The following is a 24,479-nucleotide window of genomic DNA, read 5'->3' as shown; positions in this document are numbered from 1 at the left end:
GATTTTATTTTTTTGTCACAAGTTAGTGGAAATTGATTTTAATTGTTTTTTTTTCACAAAGTGTCATTTTCCGCTAACTTGTGACAAAAAATAAAATCTTCTATGAACTCACCATACTCCTAACGGAATACCTTTGGGTGTCTTCTTTCTAGAATGGGGTCATTTGTGGGGTTCCTATACTGCCCTGGCATTTTAGGGGCCCTAAACCGTGAGGAGTAGTCTTGAAACCAAATGTTGCAAAATGACCTGTGAAATCCTAAAGGTACTCATTGGACTTTGGGCCCCTTAGCGTACTTAGGGTGTAAAAAAGTGCCACACGTGGTACCGCCGTACTCAGGAGAAGTAGTATAATGGGTTTTAGGGTGTATTTTTACACATACCCATGCTGGGTGGGAGAAATATCTCTGTAAATGACAATTGTTTGATTTTTTTTTTTTACACACAATTGTCCATTTACAGAGAGATTTCTCCCACCCAGCATGGGTATGTGTAAAAATACACCCCAAAACACATTTTACTACTTTTCCGTACGGCGGTACCACATGTGTGACACTTTTTTTTGCAGCCTAGGTGCGTTAAGGGGCCCAACGTCCTATTCACAGGTCATTTTGGGGCATTTGTTTTCTAGACTACTCCTCACGGTTTAGGGCCCCTAAAATGCCAGGGCAGTATAGGAACCCCACAAGTGACCCCATTTTAGAAAGAAGACACCCCAAGGTATTCCGTAAGGTGTATGGCGAGTTCATAGAAGATTTTATTTTTTGTCACAAGTTAGTGAAAACTGACACTTTGTGGAAAAAAAAAGTCTCAAAATGACTGTTCAGGGGTATAAGCATCCGCAAATTTTGATGACAGGTAGTCTATGAGGGGGCGAATTTTGTGGAACCGGTCATAAGCAGGGTGGCCTTTTAAATGACAGATTGTATTGGGCCTGATCTGATGGATAGGAGTGCTAGGGGGGTGACTGATGGGTGTCTCAGGGGGTGGTTAGAGGGGAAAATAGATGCAATCAATGCACTGGGGAGGTGATCGGAAGGGGGTCTGAGGGGGATCTGAGGGTTTGGCCGAGTGATCAGGAGCCCACACGGGGCAATTTAGGGCCTGATCCGATGGGTAGGTGTGCTAGGGGGTGACAGGAGGTGATTGATGGGTGTCTCAAAGTGTGATTAGAGGGGGGAATAGATGCAAGCAATGCACTGGCGAGGTGATCAGGGCTGGGGTCTGAGGGCGTTCTGAGGGTGTGGGCGGGTGATTGAGTGCCCTAGGGGCAGATAGGGGTCTAATCTGATAGGTAGCAGTGACAGGGGGTGATTGATGGGTAATTAGTGGGTGTTTAGGGTAGAGAACAGATGTAAACACTGCACTTGGGAGGTGATCTGACGTCGGATCTGCGGGCGATCTATTGGTGTGGGTGATCAGATTGCCCGCAAGGGGCAGGTTAGGGGCTGATTGATGGGTGGCAGTGACAGGGGGTGATTGACGGGTGATTGACAGGTGATCAGGGGGATAGATGCATACAGTACACGGGGGGGGTCTGGGGAGAATCTGAGGGGTGGGGGGGGTGATCAGGAGGGGGCAGGGGGGGTAAAAAAAAATAGCGTTGACAGATAGTGACAGGGAGTGATTGATGGGTGATTAGGGGGGTGATTGGGTGCAAAAAGGGGTCTGAGGGGTGCTGTGGGCGATCTGGGGCAGGGGGGGGGGGAAATCGGTGTGCTTGGGTGCGACATAGGGTGGCTGCAGCCTGCCCTGGTGGTCCCTCGGACATTGGGACCACCAGGGCAGGAGGCAGCCTGTATAATACACTTTGTAAACATTACAAAGTGTATTATACACTTTGTATGCGGCGATTCGGGTGCTAGTAACCCGACGGCGCTTCCGAACGGCCGGCAGGTTACAGCGCGAGGTGGGCAGAGCCAGTCCCAGGCGGCCGATCGCATCACGAATGACGCGATCGCGCCGCCCATGCCCGTAAAAGGACCGCCTCCTTGCAGGGTCCACTTCCCGGCCTCCAATTGTCTATACGGCGATCGGGAAGTGGTTAATGGAGGAAGAGTTTGTCTAGAGTCAGTCCACTAAACACCCCCCCACCAAAAAAAACAGGATCATCATTTCTCCAGCTGACTTACAACAAACTGATTTTTAAGCTTGCGTATGATTTGTGAATATCCCAGATAAGCACAGAAAGAACCCAAAATTAATAAGAAACCAGTCCTAAAGGCATAACAGGTGGCGAACAAAAAGTCCATTTCAAAGAAGCAGACCAAGCAAATATGTTGTGTTTAAAAGAGCATTAGCGCTCTGCAATTCAAAATGAAATCAGTTTTCCTACACTAGTGTTATTTAGTTTCAGCTCTTACAGACCGAGACATGACTCTTGCAGTAGTGGAATTCTATAAAATGTTAAGCTTGCAGCAAAAACCTCCCCTGTGACTTCAACTTAAGAATTCCAACCCTGGAGTTCAGTACCAGTGGGGATCTACTCTCTAAGTTATCAGTGTTATGTAACCGTCACCTCTCTCTTCCCCCTCCAAGGAACGTCTGAAAGAAATGCTGTTTCAGCAAAACCGATAGCACGGAAAATCTATTTCCTACACACCTTGTGAAGCCACTGAGGTTACGCCGGGACAAAAGTGGGAAGATTGCGTGAATTGCTGCAATGTCACATTGTCAGATTAATTGCACTAAGACCCTAAATTACAATTTAATGCAGATAAATTGTACACAGCACACCAATTCTCTAGCAAAGCAGGGCGAGGCGGAGCTGGGAAATGTGCTGGATACATCTTGTGCTGGTGGCAGCCAGACTCCGCTATAGCAGGATGTTTCAGCAGTAATGGCATTAGTGTTGGCTATGCTGAACACTATGTGGATTAGTTTGGCTCAGGAACTCCCTAATATATTATGCATGTACAATTTAATTGGGTAAAAGCAAACGTGGAATCAACTCAATGTAATCGGATGATCAGTCTCCAAAACATTTTGGCAGATATTTATTTTTTCTTTAACCCTTTAGAGGAATACTGGAACCTTGAGAGTGTGCCAAAGTTAAACAATGCAGAGAGGAGGTTTAGCTGCATGATCTGCCCGCATGCAGCCATTACTAACTGCAACATAATGAAGATTTAGCGGGGCAATCAGGGATCGCATACCGGGGTTACCAGTATAAGGTCGGTTATGAGACAAGCAGTAACTTACAGTGAGAAGCTTTGTCGTGATCCCAGCATCCACCACGGCTTTGTGCATGGCACGCAATGTCTCCAGCTCTGGAGCTGCAATGAACACTACATACGGCATGAACTCTGAAGTCCGCAACACTTTTAATGCCTAGAAAAAGCAAAGACAAAACTGATGAGCACTAAAGGACATTTGCTCATGTGTCTGGATTTTTCTTGTACCCTTTTAGTACAACATACATGGGATCATTGATTTTAAGAGCTGACAATGAAAGAAAGTAATGCCACAGCCCTAGGCTCTTTCCTTAGCAGATATATATATACTATATATACACCCTTTTCTTAGCCCGTGATAGATATGGGCCCTTTCCTTAGCCAGTGAAGCAGAGAAGAACCATAACAGTTTGGCAATGCCATGCCACCTACGTTTCTTGGATTTTGGAGCACTGGCCATGTGCCTCAAACCTTTCCAAATAATAAAACCCCATTTGAAACACTGCGCTGAAGTAGGACACTCCGAAATGTTCAGCCTTGTAATGTGGCTGTGTGCTACTCTCCTCACATGGACAAGTGATACTTCTATCTAGGGATGATCAATGATATGTAAATACTTCCGATTTTATGCAAATGTGTGTAAATTATTTAAATAAGCCATAATTATTTCCATTTCATTACCATTTACGTGAATTTATTGTTTGGCCTTAAGTGGGATTGCAACACATACAATCAATTTCTTGCTGAAAGTCATTCAACCCACCCACACAGAATACATGCACTACTGTGTATTTAACCACTTCACCCCCACCCGTACAGATTTCTCCGTCCCTTTTTCCATCCTTTTACCACCAGGAACGGAGAAATCCGTACTTCCCGCGCTCCCGCCGCTGCCCGCACTCCCGCTCGCATGCAAGCCGCCGCCCGCTCGGAGATCAATGAACGGGAAAATCCATTCCCGTTCGTTGATCTTAGCCCCCGCAATGATCCACTGCTATCATTGTGAAGAAAAAAAAAAGTTCCCAGCTTCTTTGTACTTCCTGCAAGCGTCCTTCCGGACGCTTGCAGGTCGCATAAATAAAATGTTACTGTGGCCATCTTGTGGCCAAATAGTAAAACTACACCCTAAAGCATTTTTCACATACAAATGCACTACTTTTACGCAAAAAATTAACTCATTACCTCCCACACTGCCCAATTTATTTATTTTTTGTAATTAAAAAAAAATTTACAATAAAAAAAATACAAATAGTTACCTTAGGGACTGAACTTTTTAAATATTTTTGTCAGGAGGGTACAACACTGTTACTTTATAAGCTATGGGCTTGTAATTAGGGATGGACGCAAAACTGAAAAAAATGCACCTTTATTTCCAAATAAAATATTGGCGCCAAACATTGTGATAGGGACATAATTTAAACGGTTTTATAACCGGGACAAATGGGCAAATAAATTTCATGGGTTTTAATTACAGTAGCATGCATTATTTAAAAACTATAATGGCCGAAAACTGAAAAATAATGAATTTTTTCCCACATTTTTCCTATTTTCCCATTAAAACATATTTAGAATAAAATAATTCTTGGCATAATGTCCCACCTAAAGAAAGCCTAATTGGTGGTGGAAAAAACAAGATCTAGTTCATTTCATTGCGATAAGTAATGATAAAGTTATAGACGAATGAATGGAAGGAGCGCTGAAAGGTGAAAATTGCTCTGGTGCTCAAGCGGTAAAACCCCTCAGTGGTGAAGTGGTTAAGTAACTATATACCAGACTGAACCTACTTTCAGGCAATATAGTGCTCTGCAATACATCCTGGGTGTTAGGCAGAGTACTTCTGTGATTGACATTTGTACACAATTAAAAGGATGCGTTCACAGTTCTTATCTGAGCTTCCAGACCAAAATTAGTATGAGTAAGAAAAACACAACAAAATACTTCTGCCATATGAAAAACTCTAGAAAGCGTATTACCTGTGGATTAACGTCCAATATGCACGTTCGGCCAGCCATTACCACTTCATGGATGGAATCTATTTTTGTGCCGTACAAGTTCCCCTCATACTCGCCGTGCTCCAAGTACCTTCCAGCTTTGATATCCGCTTCCATTTCCGTTCTGGACACAAATCTGTATGCATGGCCATCTTTCTCATCTTCTCTTGGCTTGCGTGACGTGACTGCAAAGAGTTTAGAAAAGGATAGCTGTGGACTGTGTGTGCGTCTCAAAGACTCCAAAAGTCAAATTAGATAAAATGCACAGATGTCTTAAATGTCTAACTGCTACACAGGCCCTGAAAATAATACAACTTTGCATAAAGGAAGGATGTGGAACATCCTAGGTATTACTAGATTCCAGAAGCACAGAGGCTAAGATGTAGGTTCAAATCCTACCAAGGAGACTGTCTGTATGGAGTTTGTATGTTCTTCCTGCATAGGTTTTTGTGTTCAACTAAAAACCACACTGGAGACTGAACTGGCTTTGTTCTAGACTGGCTAGGAAGACTCTTTGAAGCACATGTACAGTTTATAAGCAAAGTTTACGTATTATACCGTCTATGGAGTTTGACTGGGCGAAGCGAGGACAATTCCAGTAACGTGGGGAATATCACGTTAAAAGCAGACACCCATCATTCAGCACCCCCTGACTCGAACGATGTATCACACAGACACGGGCATAGTGCAAATGAAAGCCAAGACTCTTGACTTTCCAACGACATGAGGGTTGAACGAGGGGTGTTTACTGCTTTTACAGTGATATTTCCTGCTTTACTGGAATCATTGCTCTTGCTTCTCTTGGATATCTTTTTATTCTACCTGGTGTACATTGCGACCAGGATGCCTCGTCCGATCACTTTGCTTGCTGGGCTTCGGGCTGGAGTCTCGGGTTGCCAGGTTATTGCTGCTGGCAGCCAAGCATAGTAGACCCTCCTCGTTCAACACCTAACTCCGGAATGGTGATTCATTTCCAAAGGGGAGTAAATATCTTTTAAACGGGGCAGTCAAATTCAGTAGACAGTATAATATGTATGTACCCATTGCGTATGGCGACTTGAAAGTGACTCTTTGGCAAGAGGGATATGGGGGCTGCTATATTTATTTCCTTTTAAACAATGTATATTATCTGGCTCCACTGCTGATCCTCTCCATCTAATTCTTCAATGCACTGACTCAGAATGAGTATACAGATCAGCTGCTCTGGCCAAAGGCTGCCCAAGCCAACCATATACCCATTTCAAGCATGTAATACGGAGACACTGCATTCAAAAAGGTAAGCAGGATAGCCAGGCAACTGGAATTGTTTAAAATTAAAGAAATATGGAGGTCTCCGTGTCCCTTTCACTACAGGATCACTTTAAAGGGTACCTGAACTAAGCAAAAATATACAAGGTGATCATACCTGGGGCTTCTTTAGCGCCCCCATAAACCCCATATGCCTAGTCATCTTTGCTGACCTCCCTTCTGTCATGTTGCTATGCCCCTTGTGCAAAGGTCCAACTGAGCCCAGCTGGCAGTCACAAAGGCACATGCTCTGTTCTCTCCGCGTACCATCTTTTATCACAATCCTGAACAGAAGAGAACAGTAGCCAAGGCAAGGAGCTTCCTAGTCATGAGCTCAGGACACTCCCAGCTGAGCTTCTGCACAGAGCCGCGGGAGTGAGTGCGCAAGTGGACAGAACATGCACCTTTCAGGGCAGAAACCTCCAAGACAGAGGCAAGGCCAGTGAAGCAGAGAGGCCACAGAAAAAGCCCCAGGTAGGGCCACCTCAAGTATGGTTTGGATTTGGAAGTTTGGATGTGCTTTAAGCAAAAAGCAGCATTAGCATAATTTTCTATCAGCTTCACCAGGACTGATGATGATCGCTAAGGCCAAGTAACGGGTGGCTTTGGCTGAGCAAAAAAAAAAAAAAAATATCTAGATACCTTTTGGCAGACCATGCTACTGCTACTACTTATATCCCGAAAACAGATTTCCTTTTCTTTACCCCAAAAGAAGCGGACTGATGTTCATCCACTGCACCCATAAATAATAGATCATTGACCAGTTCATCTACAAAAGCCAGACTGAGTTGCTCATCTCACCCCTGTGGGTACCTTAAAAGAAAAAAACATTCCAGACAGTTTAATGACCCTTTAATTAGTGTATCTCAAGTACTTCAATATTAGGTTTAATTAGGTCTGAGGTAATGCAGCCCTCTATTCCCTTTGCTCTACTGAGAAGTAAAAGGGATTAAAAGGGATTAACTTTATAAGTAATGCAACAATGAGTGCAGGTTTAGAATACAAGTCTAGCTACAGGAAATAGAATTACGCACATACAAATTGATCTTTTCTTCAATAAAACAAAAGATCCAACATTTGGCCTCTCTTCAAACAATCTCAAAGACCTGTACAGCTATAACAACCTATCCTGCATTCGTCAATGATTTTTCAACACAGGGTTTTATCGTAGCAGTTTCAGATCTTATCTACTCTCCTGACACAATACAAAGAATTTGGTTACATTCCCTAAAGGTGACCATACACTGGTCGATGTGCCATTAGATCGACCAGCTGACAGATCCCTATCTGATCGAATCTGATCAGATAGGGATCGTATGGCTGCCTTTACTGCAAACAGATTGTGAATCGATTTCAGCCTGAAACCGATCACAATCTGTTCAGCTGCTCCTGCCGCCTGTCCCCCCCCCCCCCCCCCCCGTATACATTACCTGAGGCTGGCTCCCGGGCGTCTTCTCCGCACTGCACCGCACCGCTGTTCTTGCTCCATCCCGGCGCTTCCTGTGTTACTCCGTGACCAGGAAGTTCAAATAGAGCGCCCTCTATTTCAACTTCCTGGTCACCGGAGTGACACAGGAAGTATAAGCGTACACTGGGACATGCGGAAATGCGGTGCAGCGAGGAGAAGAGGACCCCGGAGCCAGCTTCAGGTAATGTATACATGCTCGGATCGGGCCCGAATCGTACGCCGCAAGCGACGCGCTCCTACCGCCGGGCGATCGAGGGTAATTTCCCGCACGGCGCGATCGACGGACTGATCCGATTTCGGGAGGGAATCGGATCGGTGGGTGCGTTTAGCGCAAGCGATTGGCAGCAGATTCGATCCCAGGATCGGATCTGCTGTCGAAACGGCCGTGAATCGAGCCAGTGTATGGCCTGCTTTAGGGCTCTTTCACATTAGGGCAGATTTTCTGCGTTTCACCGCAAAGGGTAAAGTTTGCGTTACCCAAGGTGAAATGAAAGTCCATAGACTTTCATTTTAGCTTTCACATATAACGCAGCCTTTTTGTGCATTGCGTTACACTGCACCCAGGCGCAGTTTTTCGGCCGACGCTAGCTTTATGCGTTACAATGTTAGTCAATGTAAAACGCACACTATGCGCGTTTTTAATCCGTTAACGCAGGCAATCAGTCCCAGAATGCAACAGAGGAACAATGTAGAAAGTTGAAAACTAAAAGAAAAAAAAATTACCTGCGTTTTTCTATGTGCTGTAACGTATTGAAAACGGATTAAAAACGCACACTCACTGCAGTGCAACGCATATCAAAACGCATTAAAACGCATACAACAAAACGTATGCTTTGAGCGTTCTTCAACGCAAGCTCTGATGTGAAAGAGCCCTTACCTTCATCGGTCAGACATGTTGAAATAAATTTTGGTTGCACCACTTGAAATTACACTATGCAATAAAATAATGGTCATGTGGGTAGCCAGAATTGGGTCTTGTGTATATAGTTGGAGTATAACTTTTAACCGGATATCCAAAATATTCAAAAACAAACATAGATCAAGTTTTAAAAAGATATCTAGCTTTTTTTTTTTTTTTAACCAAAAGTAGCCATTTTAAAATGACGGTACTAATCAATTCAAATGGATGAAGCTACCAGCGATGTGCTTTAAAGTGTACCCCGAGGTGACATGTGACATGATGAGATAAACATGTGTATGTACAGTGCCGAGCACACAAATAGCTATGCGTGTTCATTTTCAACACCAATTTTTCAGATCATAAGTCATACTTTTCCCCCAGAATGTGGGGAGAAAAAAAATCACTGTGTGTTATGGACCGAAAACAGGGAGTCCTCGACTTATGAACATCTGCGGGAATGTACCTCCGCTGCCCCGTCGGGGACTCCCTGTACTAAGCTAGGCCATGCTGAGTCTGCTGCAGCAAAATCAGGTTTCTCACCTGTTCTGGGCATCTTCAGAGATGTCTTCTCTCCCTCACGGCTTCCTCTAGTGCCGGCTTCTCCTGATCGTGTCATTAAAAGAGACCGGCACTAGGGGGAACCATGAGGGAGAGGAGACGCCGCCTATCGCTGCCAGCGCCCGTAGCAAATGTACTGCCACTTCAGTTATGGATTACTCTGCATGGGGGGAGCACAGGAGACAAGGACGATGCAAAGGGCATGGAGGAGGACGTTGGACACCAGGCATGAGCTCACGAGTACTTACGAGTGCCTAAGCACTCGAATTCGTGATTTAAATGAGACTTAATTGCGTCAGGTGCACTGCTGGATCTGAAAGGGTTATTCACCCATAAGTCCGTCATATAGCGTGCGCTCCAAACAGCTTGCACGGGTCAGCCTCACCATTACGCACTTCCTACTTCCAGCTTAAAGGAGGAAGTGCGCCTAGTGAGGCTTGCAACGCGTCCAATAGGACGCGTGCAAGCTGTTTGGAGCGCACGCTATACAATGGACTTATGAATAAATAACTCCTTCAGATCCAGCAGCGCATCTGCGGCAATTAAGCCTCATTTAAATCACAAATGTGAGTACTCGTGAGCGTATGCCTGGTGGACACAAAAGGTAAAAGGGAGGTACAAGGGAGACATTATGATTGGTTGGAGAAAATCCACAAGACATCTCTTGCACCACGGATGCTCCAGACTCGGTATATTTTTTCCCCTGGTTTTTGTTCTCTAACTCTAGGTTTGTCTTATGGTCCAAAAAATATGGTAATCCTCACTGATAGGGAATTACAGCCATAATACTCTTTTCTGTCAGAGAGTGGAGGGTTACAGATAAAGAAAAGGTCAAAACTGTAGTTCATATATTTTTGCTTAGAACAATCCCAGACCATGTAAAAGATTGTATAATTCAGAAAACAAACCTACTTTTTTAGCTGATACACAGAAAACAAAATGTGGGATTCTAAAAAAGTAATTTTTAGGAGTAGCAGCCTAGAAACAATTGACAATCTCATTTTGTCAACACTCAGCTGCAAGGAAACGGAGCTTGGAGCTAAGCTGTCAGGGCCAATGTCAAAAGGTGGAAATGTGTACACATGCCTTCTAAATGTATGAAGAAAATACACAAATTCCTATAATGCTTTTCCAAAATAGCAGAACGCAGAAGCCTAAAGGACACTAAACTGCAAGGCTCCAAATACCTTACTGACATGGGAAGGACGCAGAGGTAGAAACAAACCTCTCCATAGGAAATAGAGAAAACTAGTGTTGCACTCACTTTTTGTATTGTGTTTATAATGAGCAGAACAGACGCTCTCACCTCTCCAATTATCTGCCATCTGTTAGCAGATGTGCTCTGTACAGGAATAGAGGAAGCAACAAGTACCAAAGCATATCAAAGAACGAGCTAGGCACAGTCCGCAACAATTAATGTGCATCCAACAGACAATACTGCAGGATCAGGTGTACATACAGACCTTGTACAGTGTGAAGAGGGAGAGCTAGGAGGCGAGTGCAGATGGGCACAGCCCTCCTTGATGTTTCAAGTGAACAGTGCCTGGATTGTTCTTGGATACACTTTGGAAACAATGTTGGTTACTGTCCATACACTATATACTCAAACAAGTGTTCCTCTTATCTGTGCTCCTCTTGCAAAGACTTCAAGCAAACCTGAACTGAAAAATAAAAGTAAAAATAAACATGCACGTAGTCTGCTTATTAATCTCATTCTCCTCTCTTGCGTCCTGTTTGTCCACTGTGATCAATGAAATAGTCTGTCCTCCATTTTAGAAATGGCCATTACCCCACAACAGCTTCCTGGTCAGCATTTTGTTTAGCTGTAATAACGCCCACTTGAGCCGTACGGAAAAATGGACATTACCTTGCTCATCAGTTATCCTGCCAGTTGTAACTGGCAGCAACTGATAAAGTGAAAAAGTGCCCTAATACTTTTAGTTTGGAGAACAAAAAAATCTTGTCAGAAGTGGAAGAAACCATTGTTAAAAGAAAGGAAATGACAGCGAGGTAAGTATACTATTTATTTGCAGGTACATCATGTGTTTTAAACAAACAAAATGGCCTATAGACGTCCGCTGTAGGTGGAACTGGTTTTGTACTTTTGTATGGATACAAAAACACAGAACAACTATAGAGGTATGCAGCAGCCTAAGGGTTAATCACCTCTGGTAGCATTTATCACAGTTTGTGTCACAGGTTGCTAGGTGATTGTTTTGTGGAGTCCCGATCGCTTTGGGGGACAAGCACTATGCATGTTTATACACCTTAAAGAGTACCTGAGGCAAAGCTCGGGCACAAAATCAGATATTTACCTTAAGAGAGGGAAGCCTCAGGATCCTATTGAGGCTTCCCTTGCTACTCCATTGGCCCAGTCGCTGAGCACGGCTCCCCGGAAGATTGGCGACAAGGCTGCGCAGCTCCTCATCCTGGATCATGGCTGCGCAACAGCCGACCAAGCATGCCCGTGCATGTGCAGTAAGCCAGACTCCTTGCTACTGCACATGTGGGCTCGTGCACGGCTATGATCCAGGAAGAGGGGCTGCGCGGCGCCGATGTGAACGGGGGCCGCGTTTAGCAACAGGTGCTTCCAAAAACCAATAGGATCCTGAGGCTTCAGGATAAGTATCTGATTTTGAACCCGAGCTTCGACTTGGGTTCACTTTAAAGTCAAGTTAGCTGAAGGAAACAAACTATACTCACACTGTAATTACTGCTCCACTAATGAACTCTGGAATGAAGGGAAGCCAACACATGCAGCAACCAGACTTCACATTCTATTTTCTCACAACCAAATAGAGACTGGATGAGAAAACCTGATTGTGTATTATGGGCAGTAGCGTTTTCCTCTTTCGCTTGGGATCTCTGACAGCCTGAAACCACATCACACTTCTGTGAGATTCTGTGGAGCAGGTTATTTAGAGGAAACTGCAATAAAACTATATGAAACCATTTCATAACAATTCAACACTGTAAAATATATCAAACTGCCCATCTGTTATGCACTGTGGATTTATCTAGCTACTGTAACACATTGCACACTGCAAGAAATCCATGAAATGTTATGGATGGTAAATACAATATATTTCTAAAGAACCATAAATGTAGATTGTAGTTTTTCAATCTACTCACAATGTAACAGGCAAATACTGTTCTGAGTGATATATAATCAAAGTTTATGTTTCTACTGAAGGAAACAGAATTCAGATTAATGCTATTACAGTGTATTTCTTTTCACAAGCAGATTTTGAAAAGCTTATGAGGATACAAGCCTTCATAAATAGCTGTCAGGCACAAGTACATTTAAAAGGGGTGGGGGAAGTACATCCAAATTGGACACGATGGTGGACTAGACTAGTTTAGTAGCAGAAAATTATAACCAGACCAAATCGTGTACACATGCTACATGAAGTCTGGCCAGGGCTGCTCTGCTGAGAATCTAGCATGTCTATGACATCCTCCAATTCTTTCCAATCAATCACCAAGAAACCCACACTGGTGGATCATCTGGATCGACCACAGGCTGACCCTTGTTCTCCTATTCAACCGGCCTGCTCCTCGCCATCATGCGCCACATCATTGTTCTCCACCCCTCTTCATAGCAACCCGGATGCATCGCTAACCTACAGGCTAGCAACACATCTGTACAAAACTGTCTGTAGCATCCAGTCCTAATCCCAGAAGGCAACAGATATTGTGCATGCGTACACACCTAAATGTAGGCTAATCGCTCTCTGGCAGTGAACCCCTCTACAAGTGTACACCAACCACAGTTGCCAGTTCAACATCACATGATTCACCTTCATTTTGACAAAAATTGATCAGTTTGTCTTCTTGACCCAATGGTATTCCTCTGCACTCAAAAATACATTCACACAAGACAATTCACCAGGACAAGGTTTTCTCCTTTAAATTGGTCACTACTCTTAAAGAGCAACTTTAATCCAAGATTGAAGTTATTAATATTATTGATTTTTAAAGCACTGGCGTATTCAAAATCCCAATCAGTAGCCGATACTCCTCTTCCCACAGCAAAGCTTTACCTTTTCTTAAAAAGATCATCAGGGACACGGGGAAGGGAGCCAATAAAATTGGATCCTGACTGAGATACAAAGCTCTGTTGTCACCATGACAGCAGAGCAAGTGGTTTGCAACATCACTGTGTAAGTGCAAACGACGGGAGTTGCATGTGAACGTGGGAGTGGAAATCTACGCCCTTGCTAGATTTCAACTAGCCTGATCTGGAAGCGGTTAATTGGTTATTTTTCAATTCAGGTTTGCGAGGTTCAAAGACTGCTATGATTGCTCTTTAGTCATGCTATATTTATCTGATTCTTAGGGTTGGTTATAGGTACTACTGACTGCAGCACAAGCTATTTTTTTATTCCTTTTTGGACTCTACTATAACTTTGAGTCCATTTTAAGGAACTGCTGAGAGTGTTAACTACCTACTTTATACTGTGCAAGGAATGAAGAGCCATACGTAACTGGTAAGGGATTCAGAAAGGTGAAAGTCTGCTCCAGATGCAACTTCCCATAAGAGAGGAACCAGAAGTAATATGTAAAACTGATAAGCTTGGTTATTGTATTTAAAAAGCTACTTACATGGAACGGTTGTCCCAAACTGGGTTGGATTAATGACGATGAGCCTGTTCTTCAAACTTCTGCGTCCCACTCCTTGGGCACCAATTAAAACCAGCGTTTTCCTCTGAAAGGGAGGCATTCGGGCTACCTCTTCATATATCTGGATCTCATGCCGATCAAATTCTTGAAAAGAAGAATGTATATACATCAGCACAATGTCCTGGAAGCAGTGATTCAAAGAACTTATAACAAGCACATTCTGTGGATTTTTGTTTTCCAGTTGCTAGAAATTTGAGATGGAAGTCTAGTAAAACTGCAGTGTACAGTAAATTTTATAGTACATATGTATTGTATATAACCTTATGTGTGACTAACGAGATTCTCTGTACGACTTGGTGGGGATATGGAACCTCACTAATTGAGTCCGACAGCAGGGTTTTATCAGCTGCTAACAATACTAACAATAACAAGTACTAACAAAACGGCAACAAAAGAAAGCAGCTTGTTAGGAATATTGGTGTTAAAAGAGAATTAAAAGCTTTTGTCACGTGTTTAAATATCTGTCACAATTGGCGCTAGGTAATCCAACTAACAAGCTGCACGTTATGTGAGGGAATCCCTCCAACCCTCAAAATTATATGTAACAAATCAAAAATTAATAATAACATGCGCTAATAAAAACCAAATTATTCTGCTATTTATTCAAATGGTTAAAATAACTTGAAACACAATACACACAAATTGCAATTATCTATGCGGATAGATCACGCTTACACACACACACGCGCTTACACACACGCGCGCACGCTTACACACACACACACACACACACACACACAGTAGAAGGGCCCTTCTATCTAATCACCTCTCCCCAATAATATAGACTTCTTACAAAATGTTCCTTCCCAAAAAAGTTGTTAATGCTCCATATGGTTCCTCTATTATAGTGTAGGATGTAGTCGATTCCTTAAGTTCCTTTCAATATGGACACCTTTTATTATTATTATTATTATTATTGATTTATAAAGCGCCAACATATTCCGTGGCGCTGTACAAAGAAAGAAACAAACATGGGGTACATAATAATACAGACAATGGTGTACACCAATGGTGTACACCAATATACATAATTAGTGACAAAATACTAAGAATGATACAAAATACAAATTATAGAATTGGTAATGACAGTGATAAAATTAACATGATGAATAAAATGTATAATGGTTACCAAGACACAAAAGGGGGAGAGAGCCCTGCCCTTGCGAGCTTACAATCTAAAGGGAATGGGGGGGGGGGGGGGAACAGGAGGAGGGGTAGTATGCAGCAAATATATAGAGGCTTTGTGTTTTAGGATACCTAGTAGGAGTGCAATTTGGTCTTAGTACAAAGGGAAGTGGCCTAAGGTAGAGCATATGCTTGTCGGAACAAGTGTGTTTTTAGAGAGCGTTTAAAGGTAACAAAGGTTGGCGAGTGACGGATGTGTTGTGGGAGGGCATTCCAGAAGAGGGGTGAAGCACATGCGAAGTCTTGTAAACGTGAATGTGAGGAGTTGATTCTAGAGGAGGACAACAGAAGATCATGTGCCGATCTGAGATTGCGATTGGGTTTGTATCTGGAGATTAATGAGGATATGTACCGGGGAGAGAGATCGTGGAGAGCTTTGTAGGTTAGGGTTAGGAGTTTGAACTGAATCCTCTGGTTAATTGGCAGCCAGTGAAGAGCTTGGCAAAGAGGGTCGGCAGAGGTAGATCGAGAAGAGAGATGAATGAGACGAGCAGCTGAGTTCAGTACTGACTGGAGCGGGGCCAGTTTGTTAGACGGTAGTCCACAAAGTAGTACGTTGCAGTAGTCCAGACGAGAAATTATGAGAGCATGTACTAACATTTTAGTTGTGTCTTGAGTGAGAAAGGGACGGATGCGAGATATGTTTTTGAGTTGGAGATGGCAGGAGCTGGTTATGGAGTGAACATGAGGAATAAAAGAGAGAGATGAGTCGAATATCACCCCCAAGCACCGAGCTTTGGGAACTGAAGTTATGGGAGTGTTATTAACATTTATTGTTACTTCAGGCAGGGAGGTGGACAGAGACGGTGGAAAAATTATTAGTTCTGTTTTACTCATATTAAGTTTTAGGAAGCGAGAGGACATGAAGGAGGATATAGCAGACAAGCAGTCAGGAACACGTTTAAGGAGGGAGTTAAGGTCTGGGGCAGAGAGGTACAGTTGTGTATCGTCTGCATAGAGGTGGTATTGAAACCCGAATGAGTTGATTAAATCACCAAGACCATGCATGTAGATGGAAAAGAGGAGGGGACCAAGGACAGAGCCTTGGGGAACCCCGACAGACAAAGCATGAGGAGAAGAGATCTGATCTGAGTAGGAGACTGTGAAGGACCTTCCAGAGAGGTAGGAAGACAACCATGTGAGAGCAAGGCCCTTTATTCCGACATTTGAAAGTATTTGTAGGAGTAAGGTGTGGTCGACAGTATCAAATGCTGATGACAGGTCAAGAAGGATGAGTATGGAAAATTGACCTTTGGATTTGGCTGTAAGAAGGTCATTGGCCACTTTGGTAAGGGCTGTTTCCGTGGAGTGGTTAGAGCGAAAGCCAGACTGGAACTGATCAAGTAGGGAGTTAGCAGATAAATAATGGCTTAATTCTGCATGTGTATGGCGTTCAAGTAGTTTGGATGCAAATGGGAGAAGTGACACTGGGCGGTAGTTGGCAAGTGTGGTAGGATCTAGAGAAGGTTTTTTAAGTAGTGGTGTCACAACAGCTTTTTTGAGTGGGGACGGAAAGATGCCAGTAGAGAGGGAGAGGTTAAATAGCGTTGTTAGTGCAGGCAAGAGAGATGAGGATAGCTGCGGAATGAAATGGGAGGGAATAGGATCCAAAGAACAGGTGGTTAGGTTAGCTTTGGCAATTATAGAGGAAAGAGAGTGTTCAGAGAGTGGAGAGAAGGCAGGTAGAGAACAGTCAATGGGAGGTGTGGAGGTGGGATTTGAGGGCTGCATGGAGAATTCACTTCTGATTTTGTCAATTTTATCAGTGAAGTATGTTGCAAATTCTTCAGCTGATAAGCAAGATGAAGGAGGAGGAGGAGGGGGATGGAGAACGGAGTTGAAGGTGCTGAACAAGCGTTTTGGATTGTGTAAATGGGCGGATATTAGGGAAGAAAAATAGGACTTTTTTGCCACAGAGAGTGCGTTTCTGAAGTTGTTCAAGGCAATTTTATATAAGATGAAGTCCTCACTTGTGTTACTTTTCCTCCAGCGCCGCTCAGCTGCTCTAGAGCATCTTTTTAACAGTTTAGTGGTTTTGGTCATCCAGGGTGGCGGCAGACACGGTGAGGGCGGGCATTGACGAGGGGGGTGAAGTCATCCATGACTTTTGTAATGGAGCTGTTGTAGTGTATGGCAGCCGAGTCTGGGTCAGTGAAGGATTGTTTGAGGAGAGGTGCCAGGGCATCAGAGACAGTTTGAATGTCAAGATTGCGATAGTTTCTTCGAGTATGTGAGCGTGCTTGTGCCAGGGTGGTAGGAAAAGAGGAGGAGAGAGAGAAGCTAAGTAGGTTATGGTCAGAGAGTGGTAGTGGATCATTAGTAAAGTCAGTGACAGAGCAGAGACGAGTGAATACAAGGTCAAGCGTATGGCCAACAGTGTGGGTTGAGGTAGAGGACCACTGAGACAAGCCATAGGAGGAAGTGAGTGATAGAAGTTTTTTGGAGACAGTGTTATTGGTGTCAATAGGAATGTTAAAATCACCCATGATGATGGTAGGGATGTCAGAGGATAGGAACTGGAGAAGCCAGGCAGAGAAATGATCTAAGAAAACAGAAGCAGGGCCTGGAGGGCGGTAAATCACTGCAATTTGGAGGTTCAAGGGAGAGTATAGTCTGACTGCATGGACTTCAAAGAATGGCAGGGAGAGAGAGGGAATAGAAGTGAGAGGCTTGAAGGAGCATTTATCTGAGAGGAGAATGCCCACACCACCACCATGCTTATTCCCACCTCTAGGAGTGTGGCTAAAGTGGAAGCCTCCATAGGAGAGGGCGGCAGGTGAGACTGTGTCAGAAGGGGTCAGCCAGGTTTCAGTGATCCCAAAGAATGTGAAAGCATTGGAAATTAAAAGATCAAGGATAAAGGGCAGTTTGTTGCAGACTGAGCGGGCATTCCAGAGGGCAGCCGAGATCGGAGGGGGTGTAGGGGGAAGGAGTGGAATATTAATAAGGTTACAGTAAGAGGGAGTGAGGTTTGATTTATTGCAAACAGTGTGATTAGCAGGGGGGAGTGGGAGTCCAGGGTTAGGTGAAATGTCCCCAGCAACAAGGAGGAGGAGTAGGCAGATATAGCGGAGCAGAAGTTGCGGTGTAGACTTATATTTAGACGTAGTGTGACATGGAAGGTGAGGTTGTAAGTACAAGAAAATCTCATGAGAAGCGAGCTGTGGAGTGGATAGGGGGGATGGTGAAATGTACAGCATATTGCTGACAGCAGGGGGATGTAGTGTGTGAAGAGTTTTGAGGATGGCTGGGGAGAGCAGGCAGATAGTAAACACTAGGTTAAACATTTTTGCAACTAACCAGAGAAGCAGAGTTTTCTGTCAGTTCCTTCAGTTCCCTTCTGGTTCAATTTTGGTCTAATTTTGGTCGTTGTATTTTCTTTACACTTTGAGTTCAGATGCTCAGAACTGACCAGTGGTCAAAATTGACCTCCTATGCTAGCTATATGCAAACTGGCTGCCAGCATCTTAATTAGCAGACTGAATGCAGGTGAGATGGTGAAGTGTTTGAATGGGAGTCTCAGCCTTGTAGGCTGGAATTTAAAGGAGACTCTGTATGGGGCTGGACAGAAATTTAACTCACAGATCAAACACAGCATAGAACACTGCATAAACAGCTGGCAAGGCAATAAATGATATGTTAATTTAAGGCCAAGACCTAGATAAGGCCAAAAGCTGGGAACTAGTGGAATGGAACTAAAGATCAGAGGTTGACACAAATTTAAAACCAAGAATGTCCATAGTCAGATAGCAGGGCATGGTATTCTACAGACATATAATAATGCAATTAGATAGAAATCGATAGATGAAGTTGGGATCGTACCATAGATAGACAGATATTGCAATCAGATAGAAATCGATAGATGAACCTTAGTTTAGACTTAGAGTTCCAATCAGTTCAGTCTATATTAGACAATATTCATGCAGACTCACGTGTCCAATAATGTAAATGGTCAGCGGCAACCTCTCACAGGAGTATAAACAGCTGTTTGGATTCCTCCGTTCTGACCTTCCTTGCTTGTGCGGGATATCTCTGCCTGCTGCCTCTCTCAGCGTCTTTCTGCGTCTTCCTGCGGCATACGTAGGTTCCGTCTGACAGGCTCAGAACCCCGCTCGCCGCACTTCCGCTCAGCTGATCCGGCTAGCATATCAGGTTGGGTGACGTCACCAGTAAGCCTCTGGACCTTTGTTACAAGCGGCTGCTGCGCGCTTACACAGCCTGCTCAATCCCGGGCTCCTTAGCAGATATTATTTGCATCAAAGCGACCTCTACGCGTTTCAGCCAATAGCGTTGGCCCTCATCAGGAGAATTTGATAATGCAAGAGCGGTCGGTCAGTTCACTTCCACTTATAGCTCAGTGTCGCCATTTTGCTCCACCCATATGTAAATTCTCAATTGAATCCTTAGTTCTTAAAGTTAAATACTCCAATTATACATTACTTTCAATGCCAATAGGGATAGTCAGCACTCCTTTTGCTATCCTCCTAAACTGCCACATCAAAGCTTTTCCATACACTTATGCATTCATACTGATAATCATAAAGGTATATAAAATTCATAAAAATTATTAAAAATTACTTAAAAAAGGCAAAAAATTCCATGTCACTATTCAGACCTTTTGGGGCTAATGTATCCAGCTGATAAATCCATTTTGACTCATTTCTTGACATCTTACCTATATAGTCACCGCCCCTTTTGCCAGCTTTGATAATCTCTAAGCCATAAAAAATAGTTCCCCTTAAAAGACCATCGTGTTTCTCTTTATAATGTTTGGACAATGGATGTCCCTCATTTTTCTTTACTATGTTGTTAAAGTGTTCACCAACCCTCCTCTGCAGGGACCTCTTAGTTCTCCCCACATACCTTTTTTGGCAGGGGCATTGAATACAGTAGATCACACCATTCGTTGTGCAAGTAATGGAGTCTCTGATCTTATAAGTTGTCAAATCTGGTCCCTCCACCTCCAATATCCTTCCTGGATTCCCGGTTCTCCTACAATTTAGACAGATGCCACACCTAACAAACCCACCCCCCTCTATGTTCCCGTGGTCTGCTAGCCCCATAGTTGTTTTCATTAGCTGCCGTGGCTATCGATAATCCAATATTTGGTGCCCTCTTAAAGATTAATTCTGGTTTTTCAGGAATCAATTCACCCAAAATTTTGTCCTCCTTTAGTACATCCCAGTGTTTACGGATTACACCTGCTATTTTATTGGACTGTGTGGTATGTTGAAGCACCATACTAAGATTATTCACGTCCCACTCCTTTTTATTTTTGTTATTAGTGGACAGCAAATCCTCTCGTTGTCTCAACCCAACTGCTCTCCTTGCTTCCTCCACCTGCTCTAATGGGTACCCATTAATGGGAAGCAAGGAGTGGGACGTGAATAATATTGGCATTGAAAGTAATGTATAATTGGAGTATTTAACTTTAACTAAGGAGTCAATTGAGAATTTACATATGGGTGGAGCAAAATGGCGACACTGAGCTATAAGTAGAAGTGAACTGACCGACCGCTCTTGCATCATCAAATCCTCCTGATGAGGGCCAACGCTATTGGCTGAAACGCGTAGAGGTCGCTTTGATGCAAATAATATCTGCTAAGGAGCCCGGGATTGAGCAGGCTGTGTAAGCGCGCAGCAGCCGCTTGTAACAAAGGTCCAGAGGCTTACTGGTGACGTCACCCAACCTGATACGCTAGCCGGATCAGCTGAGCGGAAGTGCGGCGAGCGGGGTTCTGAGCCTGTCAGACGGAACCTACGTATGCCGCAGGAAGACGCAGAAAGACGCTGAGAGAGGCAGCAGGCAGAGATATCCCGCACAAGCAAGGAAGGTCAGAACGGAGGAATCCAAACAGCTGATTATACTCCTGTGAGAGGTTGCCGCTGACCATTTACATTATTGGACACGTGAGTCTGCATGAATATTGTCTAATATAGACTGAACTGATTGGAACTCTAAGTCTAAACTAAGGTGTCCATATTGAAAGGAACTTAAGGAATCGACTACATCCTACACTATAATAGAGGAACCATATGGAGCATTAACAACTTTTTTGGTAAGGAACATTTTGTAAGAAGTCTATATTATTGGGGAGAGGTGATTAGATAGAAGAGCTTTTGTCATGTGACAGTTATCAGCACAAGACGGAAACGATAAACTGAAATGAGGTAGTCAAAGTAGGCTACACCTGTGTGGATCTTTTTTTATAGATTCAACCAACGGTGAAGTGCACATAGTTATGAAAATATGATGCAATGGAATGAAAAATCAAACCCATAACAAGAGAGTCAACTTCAGCTTTCAAGGAATGTCCGAGTGGAGATTAGGATATTTACACACGTTGCCACGTTTAAAATTATTATACATGTATAAAATGAATCAGTCTTCGCTTAGATATTTACAGTTAGGTCCATAAATATTTGGACAAAACTTTTTTTGGGTTCTGAACATTACCACAATAAATTTGAAATGCCAACTCAGATGCAGTTCCATCTTTAATACAGTTAGAAGAACAAAATACTTGCATACAAATGTGAGGCAACTAAAGCATTAACACAATCCCTTCATTTCAGGGACTCAAAAGTAATTGGACAATTGACTCAAAGGCTATTTCATGGGCAGGTGTGGGCAAGTCAGTTAGGTCATAAGTTAGGCCTGGAACCCACAAGCAGTATATTACTAAGCAGTTACTAAGCAGTTGTGATTTGGAAAGCTCTTGCTAGTGTAATGCTATGGGTGTGATCCCACTTGAGCAAAGTGATTTTATAAAAATTCCCCATTGCATTAGCAAGAGCTGTTTCAAATCACTAGCGCTTAGAAAATGCTGCTAGTGGGTTTGAGTCTTTAGCCGCATCTACACACGTAGATGCGGCCGCGACTCTCCTTATCGAGCCGCTGATGCGGCTCGATTGAGAAGATCCGACAGGACGGATCTCCCCACCGCCGATTCCCTGCTCGCTCCCTGCGAGGGGACAATGGCAGGGAATCGAGCGGAAGATAAGCGGCGCCAGCGGGGACGAGCGGGGAATCGAATGCTGGGGACACGCAAGAGGCCGCCGATCGCCACAACATCTCCCCATCATCTCCCCGTGTAGACGGGGCTTTAAAGCCTCATCTACACGGTACAACTTTCCATCAGATAGATGGATCTGTTAGATAGATCTAATAAGAAATTGCATTGTGTGTAGACGTCCAAATTGTTTCAGATCAATTTTGTGATGGCTTTTGCTTTGATAAGTACCCCACATCTATTTCAAAATCTAACGCAATCCGATTGGACCAGTTGGAAATTATCTAATAGATCCGTCTAATAGATCCGATCTGATGGAAAATTGTACCATGTAGATGAGGCTTAAAGAAAACCTGAACTTAAAATTAAAAGTCAAAATAAGCATACACAAGTCATACTTACCTTCCATGTAGTCTACTCCTCGGTGTCTTTCTCCTGTCCCGCATCCTGTTTGTTCACTGTGATCAAGGGAATTTTCCGTCCTCCATTTTGAAAATGGCCATTACCCATAACAGCTTTCTGGTCAGCACACAGTTAAACTGTAACATCGCCCACTTGAGCCATAGGGAAACATGGACATTACCTGGTACATCAGTTGACCTCTCAGCTATAACTGACAGCAACTGATATTTTACTGACAGCAACTGATATATTTCAGATCTGACAAAATATTGTCAGAACTGGAAGGGATTCTTGTCAGAAGAAAATGGTGAGCTTCTGAGAGGAACTGATGGCAAGGTAACTATGTAATGTTCATTTGAAGTTACCTCATGTGTTTATTTTAAATATTTTTACTCAGTACAGGTTCTCTTTAAAACAGATAAAGGGCCTTTGATTTGAGGTGTGGCGCTTGCATGTGGAAGATTTTGCTGTGAACAAGATTGTGTCTCTGTCCAAATATTTATGGACCCAACTGTAGATAAAGTGTTGTGTCACTTTCCCTCTTCCATCATTAGGGACAGTCAATGAGAACAATAATTTTGAGTTAGCAGGATTTTGCAAATATTATATGTACATTTATGCAGCTTGAAAATGGACCAACAGATTCCATTGAGGCAGGATTTGAGTGGACCATTATCAAGCTGTATTGATTTGTATATAACATTTGCATCATCCTGCATCAAATTTGAATTATTTGCACCTCAATGGCCATCGCTATCCACCATAATATAAAAGAAAATTGCAGTTACAGATTTCAGTTCTACTGTCCTGGACCTGACTGGTTCATACTTGTCTTGTGTGCACAGGACTTTTACATGTCCCTTGCTGTTCCAAGCATGACACAAAAATGCTGTCTTCATCACAGAGTGAATAAAGAGTAAATCTGGGTACACTGGATCAGATCGTTCAGTGTCCCATGTGTACAGATCTTTAAAACGATCTTTCAGCTAAAGTCTATGGAATTTCCCCTTGCATCTTTCCCGGTTTAACGATCCTATTGTCTTTCTTGCTGTCTATTGCGGTTGTCCACATCCCATCGCTTAAGATCTTAGTGTTATGTTAATGGAAATTTGTTCATCAGCAGTTTCCAGCAATTCAGTCTTGCAGTGGGCACTTAATTTAAATTCCAACTCCTGCCAACTTTTTTGTTTTGTTTTTACAGTTGACTGAATACAGTATTTAAATGATTATGTCATTTATGTTGCAACGTACAAAAATAAAAATGGCCAAAAACTATTTAGTGGCCCAATAATGTGGTACCTTTGACTAACTTCAGGAAGTGTGCAGTACCAGTGGGATTGTTGGAAGTTTTTTTTTTTTTTTTTAAAGCTACAGTTTTTTTTAAGCTACAGTATCTCAGCATGTAAATAACAGAACACTTCCAATTCATGATAAAATAAAGACACTATGACCAGAAGGTTATTTAATCCTCCCATCATTTGAAGAGTTTACACAATGATGTAAGCCTGTTGTCTAGGTGATGTTTGCTGTGGGAGGGACAATAAACTGTGGTAGTAGGGCTGGAAAATGAACACTGAGCTGGGTTGAAAAAAAAGAGAAAAGGGCTAAAGTGATGTCACTTATGGCATCACAGAGAAAAAGTAGAGATGCAAACCAGCAGAATAAATATCCTTTTTTTAATAACACATTTCTCCTAAACAGCAAACACAACAGGATAGGTAAGCTAAATAATTTCTTTTTTTAAGTTAATATGGAGTTTCATTGCACTTTAAATTCACTACTTCGCCAGATCAGTAAAACATCCAGGCCAAAAAGAATGCT

The 24,479-nt window shown here is 43.1% G+C and overlaps 1 protein-coding gene across 4 annotated transcripts in view; it reads right to left on the bottom strand.

The window, feature by feature from the left end:
- The window catches only part of PALS2 (protein associated with LIN7 2, MAGUK p55 family member), a 190,705-nt gene that overhangs the window by 15,585 nt on the left and 150,641 nt on the right, over positions 1 to 24,479 (bottom strand). For all 4 annotated transcript variants that reach the window (XM_068236026.1, XM_068236023.1, XM_068236027.1 and 1 more), the window contains exons 9-11: positions 13,981 to 14,142; positions 5,144 to 5,346; positions 3,199 to 3,327 (exon numbers count right to left, since the gene is read on the bottom strand). In XM_068236026.1, coding sequence (XP_068092127.1) covers positions 3,199 to 3,327; positions 5,144 to 5,346; positions 13,981 to 14,142 — 494 coding nt within the window. The remainder of the gene's footprint in view (positions 1 to 3,198; positions 3,328 to 5,143; positions 5,347 to 13,980; positions 14,143 to 24,479) is intronic.

The sequence above is a fragment of the Hyperolius riggenbachi genome, chromosome 5, assembly GCF_040937935.1.
Source record: "Hyperolius riggenbachi isolate aHypRig1 chromosome 5, aHypRig1.pri, whole genome shotgun sequence".
NCBI lineage: Eukaryota > Metazoa > Chordata > Amphibia > Anura > Hyperoliidae > Hyperolius > Hyperolius riggenbachi.
The sequence above is the reverse complement of the archived record's forward strand: the minus strand, read 5'-3'. Positions and strand labels throughout refer to the sequence as shown.